At 42.0% G+C, this 21,193-nt stretch overlaps 1 protein-coding gene across 7 annotated transcripts in view; it reads right to left on the reverse strand.

The window, feature by feature from the left end:
* Positions 1-5,109: 5,109 nt before the first annotated feature.
* SPAG1 (sperm associated antigen 1) overlaps positions 5,110-21,193 on the reverse strand; it is a 65,660-nt gene continuing 49,576 nt past the window's right edge. For 6 of the 7 annotated variants that reach the window (XM_045805863.2, XM_045805866.2, XM_045805864.2 and 3 more), the window contains 6 exons: positions 18,618-18,784; positions 15,800-15,932; positions 13,733-13,859; positions 7,714-7,878; positions 6,186-6,557; positions 5,110-6,080 (listed from right to left, as the gene is read on the reverse strand). In XM_045805863.2, the coding sequence (XP_045661819.2) occupies positions 5,949-6,080; positions 6,186-6,557; positions 7,714-7,878; positions 13,733-13,859; positions 15,800-15,932; positions 18,618-18,784 (1,096 nt within the window). In that variant the 3' untranslated portion in view covers positions 5,110-5,948. The remainder of the gene's footprint in view (positions 6,081-6,185; positions 6,558-7,713; positions 7,879-13,732; positions 13,860-15,799; positions 15,933-18,617; positions 18,785-21,193) is intronic. The other variant, XM_045805865.2, reaches the window with a different exon arrangement.

Raw genomic sequence — 21,193 nt, forward strand, 5'->3', positions numbered from 1 at the left:
GGGCCCTGGGATTGAGCCCCATGTTGGTCGCTCAGTGGGGAGTCTGCTTGTCCCTCTCCCTCTGCCCCTCCCCCCAGCTCATGCTCTATCAAATAAAATCTCAAAAAAAAAATCAGGGGTCCAGTTTCACTTTTCTGTGTTTATCCAGTTTTCCCAACACAATTTGTCGAAATAGTATCCTTTCCCCACTGGGTGTTCTTGGCTGCCTTGTTGAATATTAGTTGACTATATATGTAGTGGTTTAATTTGGGGTTCTCTGTTCTGTTCCACTTGTCTGTGTATCTTGTTTTTATGCCAGTACCATGTGGTTTTAATTACTAAAGCTTCATAGGTTAGTTTGAAATCGAGAAGTGTGATAACTCCAGCTTTGTTCTTTGTTCTAATTGCTTTGACTATTTGGGGTCTTTTCCAGTCCCACGCAAGTTTTAGGATTTTTTTTTCTATGTGAAAAATACCATTGGAACTTTGATAGGGATTGTAATGAATCTATAGACGGTTTAGGGTAATAGGGACTTTTTAACAAATTTAATTCTTCCAATCCATAAGCATGGACTCTCCTTGCATTTGCTTGTGTCCTCTTTGATTGCTTTCAATGAAGTCTTATAGTTTTGGCTATACAGATCTTTCACGTCCTTGGTCAAATTTAGTTTGTTTTGTTTTTGATGCTACTGTGAATGGATGGGATAGTTTTTCAGATGTTTCACTGTTCTAGAAATGCAACTGATTTCTTTATGTTGATTTTATATCCAGCAACTTTATTGGCTTTGATTAGTTCCAACGGTTTTTTAAATGAATCTTTGGGATTTTCTCTATATAAAATATCATCTGCAACAAAAATTTTACTTCTTCCGGGGCACATGGGTGGCTCATTCGGTTAAGCGTCTGCCTTCAGCTCAGTCATGATCCCAGAGTCCCAGGATCGAGCCCCACGTTGGGCTCCCTGCTCAGTGGGGAGTCTGCTTGTCTCTTTGTCCCTCACCCCACTTGTGCTCACTTGCTCTCTCTCTCAAATAAAATCTTTAAACAAATTTTACTTCTTCCCGTCCAGTTTGGATGCCTTTTATTTCTGTATCCTGCCTAACTGTCCAACACTTGCATTAAGAGCAGTGAGAGTGGGCATCCTTGTCTTGTTCCTAATCTTAAAGGAAAAGCTTTTGATTCTTCACTGTTGAGTATGTTATATTTATATTCATCTGAGTTATGGGTCTTTAGTTTTCTTGTAGATCCTTTATCTGGCTTTGATATCAGGGTAATGCTGGCCTCATAGAATCAGCCTGGAAGTGAGTGTTCCCTCCTCAGTTTTTTGGAAGGGTTTGAGGATTGTCAACTCATCTTCAAATGTTTGGTAGAATCTGCCAGTGAGGTCATCTGGTCCTGGAGTTTTCTGTGTTAGGATGTTTTTGATTACTCATTCAGTCTCTTATTGGTCTGTTCAGATTTTGTTTCTTCCTGATTCAGTCTTAGTGAGTTCTGTGTTTCTAGGAATTCATTGATTCCTTCAAATGTATCTAATTTGTTGGCATATAACTATTCATGGTAGGCTCTTATGATCCTTATCTGTAATGTCTCCTCTTTGATTTCTGATTTTGAGTCTTGGTCTAGTGCAGTCTTGTCAATTTCATTTATCTTTTTGAAAAAAGTTTAGTCTTGTTGATCTTTTCTATTTTTTTTTCTGGTATTTCATTTGTTTCTGCTCTGATCCTTATTTCCTTCCTTCTGCTAACTTTGAGCTTAGTTTGTTCTTTTTTAGTTAAGTGTAAAGTCAGACTGAGATCTGACTTCTTAATATATGCGTTTATCACTATAAACTTACCTCTCAGAACTGCTTTTGCATGGGTTTGATGTGTTTCCATTTTCATTTGATAAATGTTATTTCCCTTTTGATTTCTTCTTTGACCTATTGGTTGTTCAGAAGTGTTGTTTCAATTTCTACATATTTATAAATTTTCCAGCTTTCCTCTTGTTGATTTGTAGTTCTTTACTATGTGGTCAGAAAAGATGGTTGGTATGATTTCAGTCTTAAATTTGCTAAGACTTGTTTTGTGTCCCATCCTATAATCTATTCTGGAGAACATTCCTTGTGTAGTTGGGAATAATATATTGTTGAGATTGGATGGAATGTTCTTTATGTCAGGTCCATTTGGTCCAAAGTATGGTTCAATTCCAACGTTTCCTTATTTTGTCTGGATGACTTATCTATTGCTCTAAGTATTAAAGCCGTCTGCCATTATTCTATGATCTATTTCTCCGTTCAGGTTTGTTAGTATTTGCTTCATCTGCTTAGGTGCTCCAATGTTGAATGCGTACGTATTTATGATTGTTATATCTTCTTGCTGTACTGACATTCACTACATTATATCTGAAGGTCAGTTCAGATACAATGACCTCTATCATTATAAAATGACCTTTGTCTCTTGTTACCATTTTTGGCTTAAAGTTTGTTTTGTCTAATGTTAAGTATGGCTATCCCTGCTCTTCTGGTTTTCATTTGCATGTAATTTCTTCTTCCAGCCCTTTACTCTGAGCCTCTGTGTGTTCTTAAAGCTGAAGTGAGTCTCTTGAGTGAAATATATAGTTGGGTCTTACTTTTTTTTTTTTTTAAAGCAGCCACTCTGCCTTTTGAGTGGTGAATTCAATTTACATTTAGAGTAATTATTGATATGTAGGTATATACAAGTGCCCTCTTAGTGATTGCTTTCTGGTTGTTCTGTATTTCTGTTGTTCCTTTTTCCAGCCCCCGCCCTTTTCCTTGTTCCTGTTTAATCTTTGTGATTTTCCATGCTGGGTATACCCCATGTATGTTTCCCTTTTTTAATCTTTTGTGAATCTAGATTTTTGCTTTGTGGTTAACATGAGGCTTGCATAAAACATTTCATACATGCTGATTAACAGCTGATCTTCATTTGCCTATAAAGGCTCTACTCTTTTACTCCTGTATTTTTATCACAATTCATCTTTTTATATTGTGTACTGTTAGCAAATTATCTTAGCAAGTTATTTTTAACACTCTTCCTTTAACCTTTATACTACATAGTTAAGTGGCTAATATACTATCCTATTATAGAATTAGTTTTCTAAATTTAAGTATTTTTCATGTCACTGATTAGCATGTTTTTATTTTAGCTCGAAGAACTCCTTGCAGCATTTCTTGCAAGGCAGACCTAGTGGTGATAAATTCCCACAGCTTCTTTATTTCTCCTTCATTGCTGAAGGGTAACTGGCTGGCAGTTTTTATTTTTTGACACTTGGAATATGTCATTTCACTCTCTCCAGGCCTATAGCAGAGAAATCTGATAGCCTAATGGGGGTTCTTTTGTAAGTTATACTTTCTACCCCTTTGTGCCTTTAGGATTCTCTGAATTTTGGTAGTTTCCTTGTAACGTGTCTGGAAGAAGGTGTTGCCACATTGAGATAATAGGGTGATCTATGAACTTTGTGAATTTGGATGTCCAAGTCTTTCAGTTATTTTTAAAATAAACTTTCTGCCCTCTTCTCCCTCTTGTCTTCTGGATTGTGGATTATTTCAAAATTCCTATCCTCTAAGTCATTTATTCTGTCTTCCATCTGCTCTGTCCCACTACAGAGGCTGTTGTAGTCTTCATCTCACTCACTGAATTCAACTCCAAAATTTGGTTCTTTTATAAAAGTTTTTTATCTCTCTGGTAAATTATTCTTTTGTTTGGGATGCCTGGGTGGCTTAGTCGGTTGAGCATCTGACTGGCTCTCGGTCTCAACTCAGGTTATGATCTCAGAGTCCTGAGATCAAGCTCTGCTTCAGGCTCCACCGTCAGTGAGGAGTTTTCTTCCCCTTACCCTCTGCTTCCCCACCCCTGCTCATGCACGCTCTCTAAAATAGATCTTTTTTTTTAAAGTTATTTTATGTATTTTCCTTCCTAATATCATTGTATTGAGTTTTCTTGTAGCTAGTTGTATTCTTCAAAACAGTTGTTCTGAATTCTTTATCAGCTAGATCGCAATATTCTGTTGTCTTTGAGCTCAATTGTTGAATTATTGAGATCTTTTGGGGGTGAAATAATTTTGATTTTCATGTTTGTGTTTTTGCATTGCTGTTTTCACATTTTAAGTAGCAGACATCTCCTGAGCCTTTACCTGTTGCCTTCCGATGGAGTGTTGCTTCATCAGGTTGCTCCGCTCCTCTTGCTCCCTCTAGTGGCAGAATTCTTAAAACTTCTCCATCTTTCCTTACAACTCACCAGGCTGGCTGCTGGAAACCCATTTCCCAGGTGGTGCCATAGCTCCACAGCTCCAGTTGGTGATTGCTCCCTTGCCCACAGACCCAGGTCCACTTTTCTGAGAACACACTGACCACTGGACCTGTTCTCGCTGCCCCATCAGGAGCATGTGCAGGGATCTAGCCACATAGTGGGAGCTGGTGTGACTTTAGCACTTGGGGCTTTGGGGGTGCCTGTGGACCCAGTGGGGCAATCTGGTGGGGAGATCCTTGAGTGGGAGACTCCCAGGAGTATACAGGCAGGCAGACTTCCTGCTGATGTCTTAAAGCAGTCAGCAGGAACTGCATTCTTTTAATGCCCTTTGATATTCTCATCTGCTTCCTTCACCTCTCTTCCCTCCCCCTTACAGTCACGGAGGTCCCATCTCCGTACCCTGGCTGCTGCTGGAGACAAATGGATTTCTCCAAGCATGACCCACACAACTGGCACAACTGGGCACTCACTGCTTTCCACCTCCTCTGGAGGAGAGTTCCACCACTGCCAGACGGCTCAGCGGCGAAGCCCCTGCAGCGAGGTGCTGGGTATGTTAACTGTCAGAAAAAGAGGTTTCCTTTTAATGTCTGTCTCCAAAGTTTACTAACATTCAAAAGGAGAAAACTTTTGTTTGCTTGAAGACTAGAGTCATAGATTTTCATTAATGAACAAAGAACAGTTAAAAAGAAAAATGTCGGAATTTGAAAGGTATCATTTACCCACAATGATTTTTTTAAAATTCTGTAATTCTAAAAGATTAGATAATGAATTTGGAAATAATGAAAGTGATACTCATCTTTGATCGTCACTTCTAAAGAATAAAAGAATGCTCCAGAAAAAGAACTGACTGTAATAATTACAGGAATAAATGACAGTACATTCATACAGACCTGAATGTTTTATTGTAAGAAATACCTTTACTTTGACCCAGTTAACAAAGGAGCTTTCAATATAAGATTTCTTCACTTTCCATTAAGGGAATAAATATGGTCATGCTTAAAGGAGGAGGAAAAGGAACATTTAAACATTGGGGAAAATGTGGAGGTGACAAAACGCAGGCTTGGTTTGCTTTTATACAGTGGTGGTTTTGTTATTATTTACATAAGCAATATATATGGAAAGGGAGCTTTTTAAAATCTAGTAAAAAGTAGAAATTTTTGCAAATTTTTGTTAATATTTCCATGTAAGAAAAAATAAGTTCCTCTTATAGCTCTTAAATTAATAATCAATTTATTTAATAATCATTTCACCCTAGCAGACTGTGATCCACAAGTAGTATAAAGTGGGATTTATACATATCATAGCAGGAAATAAAGGTGATAAAATAATCACTGTTAATGATTTTTAAAGAAATACATTTCTATCAAACTTTAGAGGAATCCTTCGTAGCTCAAAGAAATGTAATTTAACTCAAATTTTTACAAGTAATTAAAAGAAAATGTATAATATAAATTAAAATGTACTTTAAACAAGTTCCAAATATACTTATTATTAAATATAAAGATGTTAGCTCTTAGTACCTAAGAAAATATTTACACCTAATAAAAAGCATATTGTAGAATATACATGTTCTATGTATAAAAATAAGTAAAATATTTTATAGTCCAGACCAAAGGATCTTTTCTAAACCACGTTTTATCCATGCAACTCTATTACAGTACCAACCCACTAGCATTACTGGAACACATACATGCATGGGAGAAATCTAACAGTAGTCTTGACTTAAAGCTCATACTTCCTTTTTAGGGCGCGCACATCTTCTAAAGTAAAATGTTTATTTGGTGTGTCTGAGAGGTCATCGAAGAGCTGTTCAATTTGCTCCTTTTGGCCCTTGCTAATTAGTGTCAACATCATCTGGGAGAAAGAGGAAAAACTATTAGCTTAATAAAAAATGAACATTTTAAAGTTATAGAAACCCTGGAAGAAAATCAGTGTCTATTAAGTTATTTTTCCACTTACCATGAACCTTTCTGCTTTACTCAGATATAAAAGATGCTGATACACCAATGAGGGATCTTTACCAATAAGATTATTTTTCAGAGACTGAATGAGAAGGAGGAATGTATCCCCCTCAAGTTTGTTACTCAACAACATTGGCAAATCTTTTGGTTCAGTGATGGCTAAAAGGTGTGCACAGGCTTCTTGATCGTTCCGCATACTGATAGCGTTTATAATTTGACCAAACTCATAGGCATTGTTAGGCTTGGTGATGGGTAGTTTCTCATAGCATTCTGGTGGCCCACTGGTTGTGTCCCCCTTCCCAGAGGCAGGACAATCAGTGGAGAGCTCCTCTGAGGTCCTTCCAGGCTCTTCTTCCTGGCCTTCGCTCACCTTCATGAGGAAAAAAATGATACCGTGAGATAACAACCACTGCAGCACACATCCCAAGCTACATTTAGTTAAAATGGGAAGGAGCTGGAAAACACTAGTGGGCTCTATTTTAGTCAAATTCTAACTGAAAAGTGTGTAATTTATAATAGTAAAATGTACTCCTTTTAGGAAGAAGTTTTAAATATCCAAAGTATTTTTAAAATTTTTTATAGTTTTCCATGAAAGAAGACCTATAACAACTTTTATCTTTTTCATGATAAATTTTATACTTATTTCCTTACATTTAACAGACACCTGAACTTAAGACATTCTTCTTTTCTTCCCTCCTCAGAGGGAAAATACTTCTGGTTTCACTTACTTTTTGGCTTTTACTCTGTAGTGGAAACACAAGATGATAAATGGGATGATACCAGCATTCATGAATACACAAGAATTCAGGAGCCGACATTTTTTTTAAAGAGAGCACGTGTGTGCGGGGTGGGGGTTGTTGGGGCGAGGGGCAGAGGTAGAGAGAGAATCCTAAGCAGGCTCCACGATCAACTCAGAGCGCAACACAGGGCTTGATCTCACAACCCTGAGATCATGAGCTGAAATCAAGAGTCAGACACACACTAAGTCACCCAGGCTCCCCATGAGCTGACATTCTTCACTGAAGGCAAAGCAAAAAGCTAGAGCACAAGACACTGAGTTTGATTCAGGAGTAGACCAAGATCTCTGATGAGGCCAGTCTTGTTTCAGAGTGCTAAAAAGGCCCGAATCAATCTAAAAAATCCCTACGGTGTATGGCAAGGCCACTGAAACTTGAATCAGTCCTATTGGTATTCTCCAGGTCTACCCTGAAGCAAAGTTCAAGGGCCACAGGCCCCCAGAGCAATCTGGGGTGGAAACAATGTGAACTGTAGGCCAGACTGGAGGGGAGGCAGACGAAGGAGGACTCGCAGTAATGCAGATTCCCAGTACACTGCACGGACCCAAGCTGGGAAATACAGTGGCTAATTATGGCAAAGGAAAGGTTTGTTTCTATAACTGGTGAAAACTTCCTCACTGAGATTAGAGTAAAAACAAATTGAAAACATTTTTGTAGAACTCATAAGAACCTGACTTTAGAATCCAATATAAAATCCCCCGAAGAGTACTTTCAAAGATAGTCAAATACCTCCTGAATCTCAATTTTCCTTCTCTCCTTTTCTTTGTTGAATGATGTTATATTGTCCTTAACGTTAAGGAATCTGGTTACTTCTTCCAGTTCCATCTTTGCCTCAACAATACTTGAATCTAGTAGGAGAACTTTATTGAGATCATTTAAACTTTTCTGATAATCCTGAAAGTAGAAAGGCAGAGAAAATAATTTTCATAAATAAAAGAAGGGACATAGATCAGCCCCACACGGGAGTCAGAATGATGAGCTGAGTTGCGCAGAATGTGTGCAAGGGTTCCCGTTAGTACCCTGATGATAACGCCAGGCCCATACAGTAGCCTTGAACTAAAATATTAACACCCGTAACACAAACCATCCTCCAGAGAAGAAAAAGCACAGAATCTGGAGTTGGAAGACTCAAGTTCAATTCGGGGTCACCACAACTTCCACAGTCCCCGGTGTATAGTAGGCATTTGTTGTCTGCTGAGTGAGTGGAAGAATGAACGTCGCCATGTTAGCACCTACTGATTAAGAAACTGGAGCAAAATCCTACTTAATCTTTGAGTTTTCTCATCTTTAAGGATAACGAAAGCTGCTCTACTATGGTTTTCACAAGGCTGTACCAAGTATAAATGAATACTTTAAACCTATGTAAAGGGCTATCCAAATGTCACCTGTCACATAATATCCTGCACCATAAAACCCTTCAAAGTTGAGTGCTTCGGCTAGCATCAGCATTTCCTCTTCCGTACAGACAATACATTCAGAGGGGGTGAGGGAAAGAAAAGGAGGCTAAGCTTAACAAAACATGGCAAAGAATCTTAACAAAACATAGCAAAGACAGATCCACAAAATCACAGCCCCATGTGATGGGCCATTCTAGAACCACAGACTAGACCAATGTTTTGATTAAACCAAAATTAACTCTGTGAGAAGGCAAAGAATTCCAGTGATGTGTAACTTCCCTAAGTAGTCACGGCCTACTGATAGTAGCACGCGCTGGAGGCTGGGGCACAGGGAGGACAGGCTAGTGGGTATGTGACATTCCTGGGGGGCTCGCTGGGAGGCCACATCCTCCCCCCTCAACCCAGCAGGACACGAGAGCAAAAGTGACCTGTTTAAACAATAAACTTAAGTGTGCTCTCATTCAGGAAAGGGAAATTATTTACAAACCATAATACATTATGTTCTATTAGTAACAAATCACATACCACTGTGTCACACAGTGCAGCTGGAACCTGCTACAGAAAAACAGACACTGGATTTCCATCTGAAGTGCTCCTGCCGGGAACCATACTGAAAGGCAAGGAAGGGGGGCAGCAGGGCAAGTGGAGGTCGTAATAACTGCTAACTCCTACCATTCTCTGCATTTTGCAATTATTACTTTACTCACAATAGCCCTACATATACTAGCTGCCTTCCCCATTTTAAAGATAAGGAAACTGAGGCATAGAGATAGAATCCTTGAGACGATCAAGGCAGCAATGCCTATCAGGCCAATGAGAACACAGCTGTGGAATCCCAGGGGGAAGCCTGAAAACAGATTTGTGAGCTATGGCCTCGGAAATGGAAGAAGTCCCACACCACAGGAAGTAATATGTTTTTTGTTTTGTTTTGTATTTAAGAAAAATCTGTGCCTAAAGAGTGATCCGTCTGGTTGGAGGAGACCTAAGAAAACATGAAATAACACTTTGATAAGAGTTAAAACGGGCAAGCAAATGTAAAGACAGAACCAGAGAGCAGAAAGAGTGAGGAGCCCGTCTGCCGGATCCCAGGAATAGTCAGGTAGCCATGGCCCCTATGGAAGCTTCTGAGGAAGGAACAAACTTTTTAAAAAGTAAACAAACAAAGTATGGACTATCAATCACTAATGCAATTAAGAAAACCAAGGTTTTCTATGGATACTAATGAGGGGGAAGGAGTCTCCTTTTGATACACTTGTTAGGGAACACAAGACCCAGAGAGAAACGGCCACGCAGCAGAGGGAAGAGTGGCTGAGCCACACAGAGAAAAGTGTGGCTCTGGCTAAAAGGAGGACGTTAAAAGTTGCTAATTACTTCATTAGGCATTACAAAAAAAAAAGGATAATCCCATGTGTTTATGATAATACATACTATGAATAGATGTACTTAAACTGTAAGAACAATTACATTACTGTTTGCTATTTCTGGCCTCACAGCACACCCAGCTGCACATTCCCTAAGGCAACACCATGGGCTCTTCACCGCTGTGACCACAGTCCAGCACGGAAGTGGCACTCAGAGAAATTCTAGGACAACTACCACAGGATTTCACTCACATGTGAAACTTAAGAAACAAAACAAATAAACACAGGGAGGAAAAAAAGAGGCAAACCAAGAAGCAGACTCTTAACTAAAGAGAACTGCTGGTTACCGGAGGGGAGGTGGCGGGGGTGTTGGCAGGTGGTGGGGACTCCAGACGGCACTTGCTGGGATGAGCAGCACGTGTTGCGTGGAAGCGCTGAACCGCTCAATTCTCCACCCGAAACCGGTATTGCGCTGTATGGTAACTGGAATTTAAATAAAAACTTGGAAGAAAAACAAAAATTCTAAGAGAAAGCCCTATAATTTCCAAAACTGGTACACACACACACACACACACACACACACACACACAAAGGCATCTAGAAAACAAGCTCTAAGGAAGCAGAGCGTTCAGCTGGTGGCCCACGCGGGGCACCGCTCACCGCGAGCCGACTCCGCACACACTGAGCACGTGACGGGGCGTGAGCTCTGCCGCGTGTTTGAGAAGCGGTTGCTGCCTTTGCAGATCCTGACACTGAATCTGCCTGGCACAGAACTCAAGCTGCAGGATATACACATGAAGCTACAAGAACTCAAACCAGGAAAACAAGCTGCCAGCCTTCTGACCTAGCGGGATAGGATTACTCAAATTTGGGACGATCTTTCTGCATAATACAATTTCTAGAATTCATTGCAGAGAAGTATAAAAAGTCCTTCATTAGGTGCGCTTTCTGACTTTATGTCAGGAAAACCAGTTCAAAGAATCAGGCAGCCAGTAGGAGGTAAACCCGCTTTTAGAGTCTGGACACACACAAACCCGGAGTCCGCACGCAGATCTGCCCTCGCGCCGAGTCCATTCAACTCCGAACAGCTGCGGATGTTGTGAAGAAGCCTCTTGTACTTCACGGTGCTGCACCCCAGCTAAGGAATCTTTACGTGAAGGTTAGGAAGGAGCGTGCTGCTAACAGAAAGGGGCGGTCAGGTCACATGGGCGCCGTGGAGCTTCTGGGTGGGTGGTAACCGCACCCACAGGCAGGGAGGGTGGCGTGCCCCAGGGCCACGGGGACGGAAGCGCCTGTGCCCGGACCCTTCTGGCCCTGGCCCGGCTACTGATCTGTCCCCTTTACAGAATCCCGTGTGACACCCCGGCGGGAGAAGGGGAGGGCAGGCAGCCGCACTGGTTGGCACAGCAGCTGCAGGGGGCGGCTCTAGGATCAAGGATCTAAAAACAGAAAAGCCTGAGACCTCACTGCGCACAGCTTGTACTCACTTGCTGTCGGATACAGAAACGTGACTGCCCTCCCCCAGCAAAACCCAGGTCTTACAGAATATATTTTTGGATATTTCCCTGTCAGTGATGGGCATGGAACAAAAAGAATTACCTCAAAGTCAGTAAAGTCAAACTGAACTATCCCTGTCCCCACTCAGACCGCTCCCTCCCCCTGAATGCCCTCCATCACCACAAAGACCCCAAACAGCCAAAGCAATCCTGAAAAGAAACAAAGTGGAGGCATCACAATTCCTGATTTTAAACCACATTACAAAACTAAAGTAACCAAAACAGTATGGTACTGGCATAAAAACAGACACAGAGATCAATAAAACAGAATGGAGAGCCCAGAAGTAAACCCATGCATATACGGTCAACTAATCTATGACAAAGGAGCCAAGAATTCTCACTGGGGAAAGGACAGTCTTCACCAAATGGTGTTGGGAAAACTGGACCACTATCTTATCTTATACACAAATATCAACACAAAATGGATTAAATTTGAACATAAGACTTGAAACCATAAAACTCCTAGAAGAAAACATAGGCGGTAAAGCTCCTTGACACTGGTCTTGGGTTTTGGATTTGACACCAAAAGCAAAGGTAACAAAATCAACAATAAACAAGTGGGACTACAGCAAACTAAAAAGCTCTGCACAGTGAAGGAAACCATCAACAAAATGAAAAAAATACTACGTAGGAGAAAATATTTGCAAATCATATATCTAATAAGTGGTTAATATCCAAAATATATAAACAACTCCTACCACTCAATATGAAAAACAGAATCTGATTAGAAAAAGAGCAGAGGAACTGAATAGACATTTTTCCAAAAAAGACATACAGATGGCCAACAGGTACATGGAAAGACGCTCAACATCTGAGCATCAGGGAAAGTACAATCAAAGCCACAATGAGGTATCACCTCACACCTGTCAGAACGGCAATCATCGAAAAGGTAAGAGCTCACAAGTGTTGGTGAGGATGTGGAGAGAGGGGAACCCTCGCGCGCCGGTGGTGGGAATGTACATCGGTGCGGTTACTAGAGAAAACAGCATGGAGGCTCCTCAAAAACCTAAAAATACAACTACCATATGATCCAGAATCCCACCTCTGGTACCTCTGGGTATTTATCTGAAGGAAATGCAAACACTACATCCAACAGACACCGGCACTCCCCCGTTCACTGCAGCCATATTTACAACAGCCAAGACATGGAAACAACCCGAGTGTCCATCAATGAATAAGAGATAAAGAAAATGTGTAAATCTACACAGTAGAGTACTATTCAAACGAAAGGAAATCCTGCCATTTGCAACGACATGGATGGATCCTGAGGGCATATTCGAAGTGAAATGAGTCAAACAGAGAAAGGCTACTGTATGACTTCACTTGTAGTGAAATCCAGAAAAAAACAAACAAAAACAAAACTGAATTCACATATACAAAGAACAAACTGGTGGTTGTCCGAGGCAAGGCAGGGGGTGGGGAGTGGATGAAATGGGTCAAAAGGTACAAACCTCCAGTTAAAAAATAAGTCATGGAGATATATATATATATATATATATATATAACATACCGCATGGGGACGACACTTAATAACACTGCATTATGTATTTGAAAGTTGCTACAAGAGTAGATCTTTAAAAATTCTCCTTACAAGAGAAAACAATTGTAATGACGTGCGCGTATGGGCTGCTGACTAGACGGACTGTGGTGATCATTTTGCAGACTGAATCATTATGCTGCATACCCAAAATGAATACAGTGTTATAAGTCAATTATAGCTCAATTTTAAAGTCTCTGAACAAACTGGTTTTTAAGAAATACAATTTCAAGAAATGCCATAGCCCAGGATGTTCTAATTTTTCCTTGTGATGTTACTTTCTACAAACATGAACATTCATTCAACTGTTTCCACGAAGAAGAATCGGCATAGAGACAAGTGTGATTATACGACGCTTTCTTTGGAAATAACAGCGTGCTTTTCTTAGAGAAGAGCACCACCCTGCACGCCCACACTGATGACCAGCCAGTTTAAGGCCCAAATCACCGTGAGCTTCCCAATCTCTGTAGGTCTCCACCAACTGCCACTGGGGGAATCAACCTTCCATTCCGATGCCGGCCTCCCACCCCACAGACAACTCCAGTCCTTTGGTGGAGGAATCCAGTGGCACCGCTGGCTGGCTATCGCCAGTGATCCAGTAACAAATCTTCCTGTCCCTTAAAGTGGACCTATGATAACTCATAAAATTCCTTAGAAAGTCAGGAAATAATTCCTAATTTTTGAGCTGGAAGGAATCTTAGAAATTATCTAGCTCCACATTAAAGATAGGGGAAATCTGAGGCCTATTCCAAGGTCTCAGGATTGGTTAGCACAGAACCAGGATTAAATCCCAGGATTATATCTCACTCCCTTTCCATGATCCCAGGATGTATGGTCATAAAACCATATGCCATTTTCAGAGCTGCAATTTACATATGAAAATGAAGATCTCCTCACCTTGAGTCCTTTATGAGCAAGAGCTCGTCTATAGTGCGCTTTCACGTTCCCGCTATCCATCTGAAGCGCCCGGTCACAGTCCTGCTTTGCCTCTTCAAACTGGCCCAGCTTCAGGTAACAGAGAGCTCTGGTACAACGTAATTATGAAAGTAATTATGTATTATGAAAAGCAAAGACAACCTATTGGTGAATCCAGACAGTGAATAAAAATCAGAACATAGCTCAGTAAGTCTGTTTCTATACCACGGCCGTCTCACTGAAACCTAACATTTTACTCCAATCATGGCATTTTCTTGCAATACATGTAATTGTGACACTGGGGATACAACTGTAAACAATATACAGTTCGGGCCCCTCAAGGAGGCTACAGTCTAGTGGAAGAGACAGTTAAAAGAAGCAAACAAACACAATAAAATCTAAACAGGACGCTCTGGGAGCACACAGCTGAGAATCTCATGGAATCTGGTAGGGCTGAGGCAAGGGCAGGAGTAGTCAGGGAAGACTTCCTGAAGAAGTTACATTTAAATTGAAGCCCAGAGTATGAGGTGAGAATTATCCAGTGCAAAGGCACTGGGCGAGAGTTAAGATGTAGGAGGGGAGAGTGGTGGCCAAGGGCCCAGCAACAGCAGAGTCTCACAGTGAGAGAGAACACAGTGCTCTTGATGGGCTAAGAAAAGCGTCATATGGCTGGGTGCATGGATGAGGCAGAAGGGAGGCCAGGCCAGATGGTGAAGGTTCCTGTAAATCATGGCGAGGAAGCCGAGCTTTCTCCTGAGCTTCCTGGAGATCCACCAACGGGTTCTCAAACAGGGGCTCACATGTTTACCAGGTTTTAGAAAGATGCCTCCAGCTGCAACTTGGAGAAGGAGATGAGAGGGAGTAAGATGTGTGGGATAGTATGGAGGGTGCTGCAGACATCTAGGAGAAGTTGGAGGTGGCCCAGGACAGGGGTGATGGTGAGGACGGAGAGAAAGACTCCCATCAAAAAGGAATTTGGAAGGAGGACATCCAAGCTTGCGGACGGCCCGGGAAAGGGAGGCATCAGTCAGGAGTGGAGATGGGTGGAGTGCTCGGGTCTGGAGCCCAGAGGGAGAAAGGGGTGCAGGGGGGGGGGGTCCACTGAAAGGTGGCAGTGAACCATGGAGAGGATGGATTGGCTCAAAGAGCAGGCGGAGTGAAAGAGGGCCTGCGCCTTGAGAGCCCCGAGAAGGGCAGAAGAAGGAAGGCCTGTGGCGGGCGGAGAGGAGAGCCGGGCAGCGAGCCGTCTGCACCGACGTGTTTTCAGGCCCCACAGAGCAACCGCCAGTGCCCCGTACCGCAGAGGCTGAGCAGAAAAAGGGGAGAAAACTACCTGGTGGAGTTAGTGACAACATTTTTGGCCACATGGTTGCCAACAGAGGAAAACATGCACAAAAACAAAGCAGTGAGGGGTCAGAGTAAAGGGAATTCACCTGAAATAGCCAGGAAACCCTGCTCTTTAGGAGTACACCCTCCTCCTCCTGTCACCCCAGACTCCACCTATTCCTGGAAATCCCCACATCACCAGAGTCCAGATAGCGATCCTTTCCCATTATGTGGTACAGACAGCCTCTCAGCAGCTTTCCAGAACAATCTGCCCATTCCTAGTGTTACACACTGAAGGATGCTGGTCCCCTCCCTTAGGACTCCAAGAAAGAAAGGACACTTAGGAAACGTGTCAGAAAGGCAGCTGAGTCCTGCTCCTGCTGGGACGACCACACGCAGGCCTGGGGGGGCCGCAGGGTCCTGGGGGGCCGCAGGGAGCCGGGCGGCCAGGAAGGGGCAGCGCAGCAGCAGCGTCAGGGCGGCGAGGGCCGCCCGCGGGGACCCCTGCAGCAGACCCGTCGGACCCCAGCCCACCGCACCGCACCGCACACTGTCAGTCTCTCTGGAATGCCGATGGCCCTGTCTCTTTGAAAAACATCACTTACGACAATATGCGATATAAAGTCTCAAAACGATGGAAAAAAATCTTTGGTAATTAATTTGTCTATATTTTTTAATAAAAAAAATTAACATAAGAAATACATAAAGTTACAAAGAACTTGCCTGTTTGTATAAATGGCACATTCCTTGTTGTTAATCTTTAAGCATTCACTGTATTTACTAAGGGCATCTTTATAGTTTTTGTCCTTTACACACTGATTTCCTTCTTCTTTAAGGGTTTTAAACATTTTTTCATCTATGGGACAGCCCCCAAAGGGGGGAAAAAAGAAAAAGAGGAAGGATTCATATAAGCATCTCTACAAAATCTTCAGCATATCTGTAAGCAGATATTCTATTGTGAATTAACCTGACCACACAACACGCAGAGTTAAAGTCAAAGTGGAATGAAACTTTGTATACAAATTAAAAAGACAAATTGGCTCTAAGTAAAAATTATACAATTATGACAGCATTTTTTTCAAATTAGAAAATAAAACCTAAGTAATTATATCATTTTATCCATATTGGTACGTCTTCTCTACTGGAGGTACAAACAGCTACAGTGTTCGGTTTAGTAACTATTTCATGAAAAATGCACAAACAAACCTGTTCGAGCCCGAGGCGGACATCTGCCCGGTACCCCATTTCCTTGGAAAACCACAGCTCCCCACTCTCTGCCCTGCGGTTTAGGTAAAGCAAGGCCTACCCCAGGCCGACCTTTCGGAGTAAGCTTCGTGTTACTATCAGCCCATTCTACACTCTTGGCCACAATTATCTAACTCGTCAGGGATGGGCCCATGGAAGCCAATAAAGCTACAAGATTTTTGTGGCAGCTTCTGGTAATGCCTGCTCTTTCTCATGGAATATGAGGAGGAAAAGAGGACCTATCCTGCCATGCAGTGATCCAAGGGGAGAGTCTGTATGGCTAAGAATGGCGTGAAAAGAGCAAGAAAGAGGCCAAGATAGAGAGCTAGAGAAGAATCTCGGAGTCCTGAATCCAGCCATCCCTGCAGCTACTCTAGCTGTGGGTGCTTCCATGATAGGAGCCAAAAAGCGACCTTTTTCATTTAAGCCATAAAAGCCTGGGTTTTCTGTTATCTGCAGTGAAGAGCCCCGACTATTACCATTCCCTGTGCTATCCTGCAGTGACCACGGCCAACTCTGCTTTGGATCCCTTTCCCCTTCCTAAGGGTGCCTTGATGTCCACTCAGCTATCACCCCCTCCTACCCAAGCCAGGCATTCAGGGGAAGCTGACCCCGCTGATCGGGAACACAGGCCTCAGCCAATCAGGGCACGGCATGTCCTCATCATAGGGACTGGCTCAGGAATGCGCACAGGACCCATTAGAGTAAGTACCAATAGAACGTGAGTCAAGAAAGTAACAGGGTAAAAAAGCTAGGGCTTTCAGGGTAACATATTTTCACATTTTTAAATTAATGCCACCCAAAGCAATGGTGTGTCCTCTCCCTTTGGACATTGATATCTGCACCCACGAAGCCTAAAACTGCTACAGTTCTATTATTTTCAGTCAGCACCCGAGCCCTGATGAGCTTTCAGTTACAGGAGCCAGAACATTCCTTACGGTTTAAGTCAGATTTTCTGTTACTTGCAACCAAACTTTTCTATCACACATAAAGTATGAAAACCTGAAGCTTTAAATCTATGTAATAAATCTACCTAATGGAGTAACTTGATCTAAAATAAAAATCTGTAAATTAAATTTTCAAATATACCTTTAAATTTTGCAATCCAAAAATCATGATATACTAAACTTACAGTATAAATTTGGAATGTAAATAATCTTATTTGTCCCCTTCACAGTGGCATGAAGTAGTAATTTTTCACCTTTTATTTCAAATCACAGAATATTTCTATCGTTTCACGTTTCAAAAGATCTCACACAATGGGGCCAAATGACACTCCCCATACACCCCGCTATAAATTAAGCCCTAAAACAGAATATTACAGGGATTCCTCCCTGCCCAATTTGCTGAAAAACCTTCCTTAAGCTTTTTTCCCCCAGTATTTTTAAACCTTCGGTATCTCTTCTAATAATCACATAAATATGAAGAGAAAGAGCTGATTCTACTTGTGCTTATGATCGGCTAACACAGACCTACAGCAGATCAGTACGCGCTCCTTGTTAATAACAGCTACCCTTTACTGAGCAAATGCTTTGTGCCAGACTCCAATAATCGCCAACTCTCAAAAACCAGAGATCTCCAAGATTTTCCAAGGACCGCTAAATAATCTTAAAGCCTAAGCAGATGTTCCCTGCATCTCCCTTCTATAAAGAGGATGAGGGTCTAATAGCAGCCTCGTCATGACTCAGGAATCTCAGGGTGTCTACAAGATGAGGCTCAACCAGGGACACACGAGGAGGTCCTAAGCAGGTAGGAGAAATAGGGCCTCAACCGGCTTTTAGCAGGAAGCAAAAGTGAAGTCCCACTTAGTAAGCACTGTGCACAAAGTGACGAGGTCGGTAGGGGAACGCAGGTGCGTCAACAACTACGACATAAGGCAGAGAGAAACACCTGCTAGATGTCTATGTTGTACCGCTTTACTTTGTTCTGTTACTTCAAACACACCGACCCTGCTGTGTTAAACCCTGCCGCATACAGGTGTAGGAGAGAACAAATGCTGCTTCTTTTTCCTACGAATAATAATGCTAACTAAACCTTCAAGTGTTTTGTACGCGTGTCTCCATTCGTTCCTGAGAACAACGTCACGAGCGTTCTTCATGTTCCTCCCTCTCATACACGGACCCTGGATGTGTGAAGCAACTTCTTAAAACTCTAGTTAGAAAGAGGGCGAAACAGGGTCTTCACTTAAACCTGGGTCTGATGCCTGAGTTCATGCCCTCATCCTTCTGCTTTCCTATGAAAACAGACACACGGTTCAAGAGAACCTTGAAAACAAAGGCGTGTAGGCTTCCCCCACCTGGGACACCGGGCTGGGGACGGCCGCAGGCATCCCCCCCCTGGCTGGGGGGCGTCTCGGCCACAGGCTGCCAAGCTCGCAGATGCACAGAAGTGGGCACAGCAGGAATGGGCGACAGCTTCTCCCGCCACCTTGGTCCATCCAGAGTCATTAAAATTCTTGTTATTCTAAAAAGAAAATGAGTTTTCTCTATTAATCATGCCATTTGTTTTTTTACATCACTGAAGCTCAAATCAACAGTAAGATTTACAACACTGCCTTTGTACTTCTAGAAAACACAGTCTTGAGCTATCTGCTGTCCACATAAACGGTCTTTAAGAGGACTTTTAAAAGTTGCCCAAAACTATTCACTTTAGATCCTTTCTGTACCAAAAGAAAAAATGAAGGCATTTCTAATTGGTTTAAAAAAATTGTTTAAAAAAATGTGATAAAAAAGTGAAATATAAAGGTAAAATTTAGGAGGCCTCGAAGAAATGTCCCACATGACATCTATTATAATTACTAAATTGAATTACTAAATGCATTACTCTTGAGAATAATCAAAAACACACTTTAGAATTTCTACGCCCAAACTATACACCAAAGACAGGTGTACAAGACCGGCCGCTAAAACTGATGAGGGCAAGCTATCATGTGGAATATTGTTTTTTCTTAAAACATTTACATATGGCTAAGATACTCTTACCTTGAATTTTTTTTGTCTCTACAATTATCCACTTACTGTGTTTTCATATGCATAAAGATGAAAGGACAAGATACCGGAAGGGCCCTGACATTATTGACATTACTGACGGCCATCATGAAGTTCAGATTAACATCCCCAATTATCACTTTGTCATCATATTTCGTTTAAAAACAAAACTGAATTATGTCTTTGAAATGAAACTGGTTTAAAAAAGGTGTGTCCCAAGACTGAGAATATTTACAGGTAATCAGTAGAATGCATTCAAGTTAGTTAACTCAACAGTTAACTCAACTTTCTGTGTGAATAGTTTTTCTATTTTTATAGAGACAAATACAATCCACATACTTCCCCTACAGCTTCTGAAACTGAAATTTCAGTAGTGATCTCTGGTTATGCTAACCAGATCTCCCACATTCTAGTGTAAAGAAAATAACTTTAAAAAATAATGTAAAACCACCCACAACTGCAGAAGAAGAAGAAGAAAAAAAAGCTTTAGAAAAGAGAATTTTCAAGCAAAACTTATATTACCAGCAGAGAGGAAGGAAGAAGCAGTTGAAAAGAGATGATGTGTTGCCAGGGAGTAAATAAGTATATGCAGGGAAATTTAACATATAAGATTCCTGGAGAAGAAGAGAGGAATATGGTTAATGGAAGACAGAAACCGAATAAGCACAGATGTTTAAATTAAAAAAAAAAAAAAGCTGCTGTTGCTCACATGGGAAAGCAAGTATAAATATGGGATTCATGAAAAGGAACAGTGAAATTTTAAAAATGGATATTTTATAGAAAACTATATATGGCCAAACCAGACAAAGCCTCCTCCTCTTCTTACAAAGTATCAGTAAGGAACATTCAATTAGAAAATGAATGAATCTTAAAAGTCAATCTGTATAAAAGAACCTTCATGAGTACATATAAAAAGTATAACACCATCCTCAAAAAGCTAAACACAGAATTCCCATATGACCCAGCAATTCCACTCCTAGGGACACTCCAAGAGGAACCGAAAACAGGTGTGCGAACAAGACTTGTACACGAGAGCCCCCCGCAGACTATTCCCAATAGCCCAAAGATGGAAACAACCCCAGCGACCATCACCTGGTGAATGGATACACAGAACGTGCTATGTCCATACAATGGAACGTAACTCAGCTATAAAACGAGACAAAGCACTCACATATGCTACAACATGAATCTGGAAAACGTCGCACAGGGTGAAAGAAGCCAAACACGAAAAGGCACATGCTCTAGGGTTCCATTTACAGGGGACTACCCCGAGCAGTAAACCCACAGACAGAAAGCAGATCAGTGGTTGCCAGGGGCTGAGAGAAGGGAGAATGAGTGGCTGCGTAATGGGGACAGGGTTTCCTTTGGGGACGATGAATGTGCTGGAACTAGAGACGTGTTAAGCGTGCTGTGCAAGCGTGCACGTACTAAAGGCCACTCAAGTGCACCCTTGAAAACAATCTTACGTTCCGTAAATTGTACTTCAATTTTTTCAAAATACATAGTGCCGAAGGTTCAGAAATGGGGGTCATCACAGCCTCTCAGACAACTATTCCTCCCTTCAGACCTTCCGGCCTATCGCTTCGAACTGATAGGTATTTTCCTGAAATACCTTCCAACAGGCCCTTCCTCTCTGTCGGCTGCTTCGGCTGTCTTCCCACTCGGCCTCACGGGAAGCCCGAGCTCTGTGAGAAGATCCTACGTTCCCGAGCACCCTGGAGACGACCGGACAGAGGACGGGCACATGAGACGCCGAGCACGGCAGCGAATTATGCTCTGCTGCAGAACGAATTCAGCACCTCTCACTGAGGATATCTACTGCACGGGCTACTTCGGCGACACGAACGGATACAGCACAACTCCTGACCTCAAGGAACTTCCAGCA

Source organism: Ursus americanus, chromosome 9 (assembly GCF_024610735.1).
Source record: "Ursus americanus isolate L20-20 chromosome 9, mUrsAme1.1.p, whole genome shotgun sequence".
NCBI lineage: Eukaryota > Metazoa > Chordata > Mammalia > Carnivora > Ursidae > Ursus > Ursus americanus.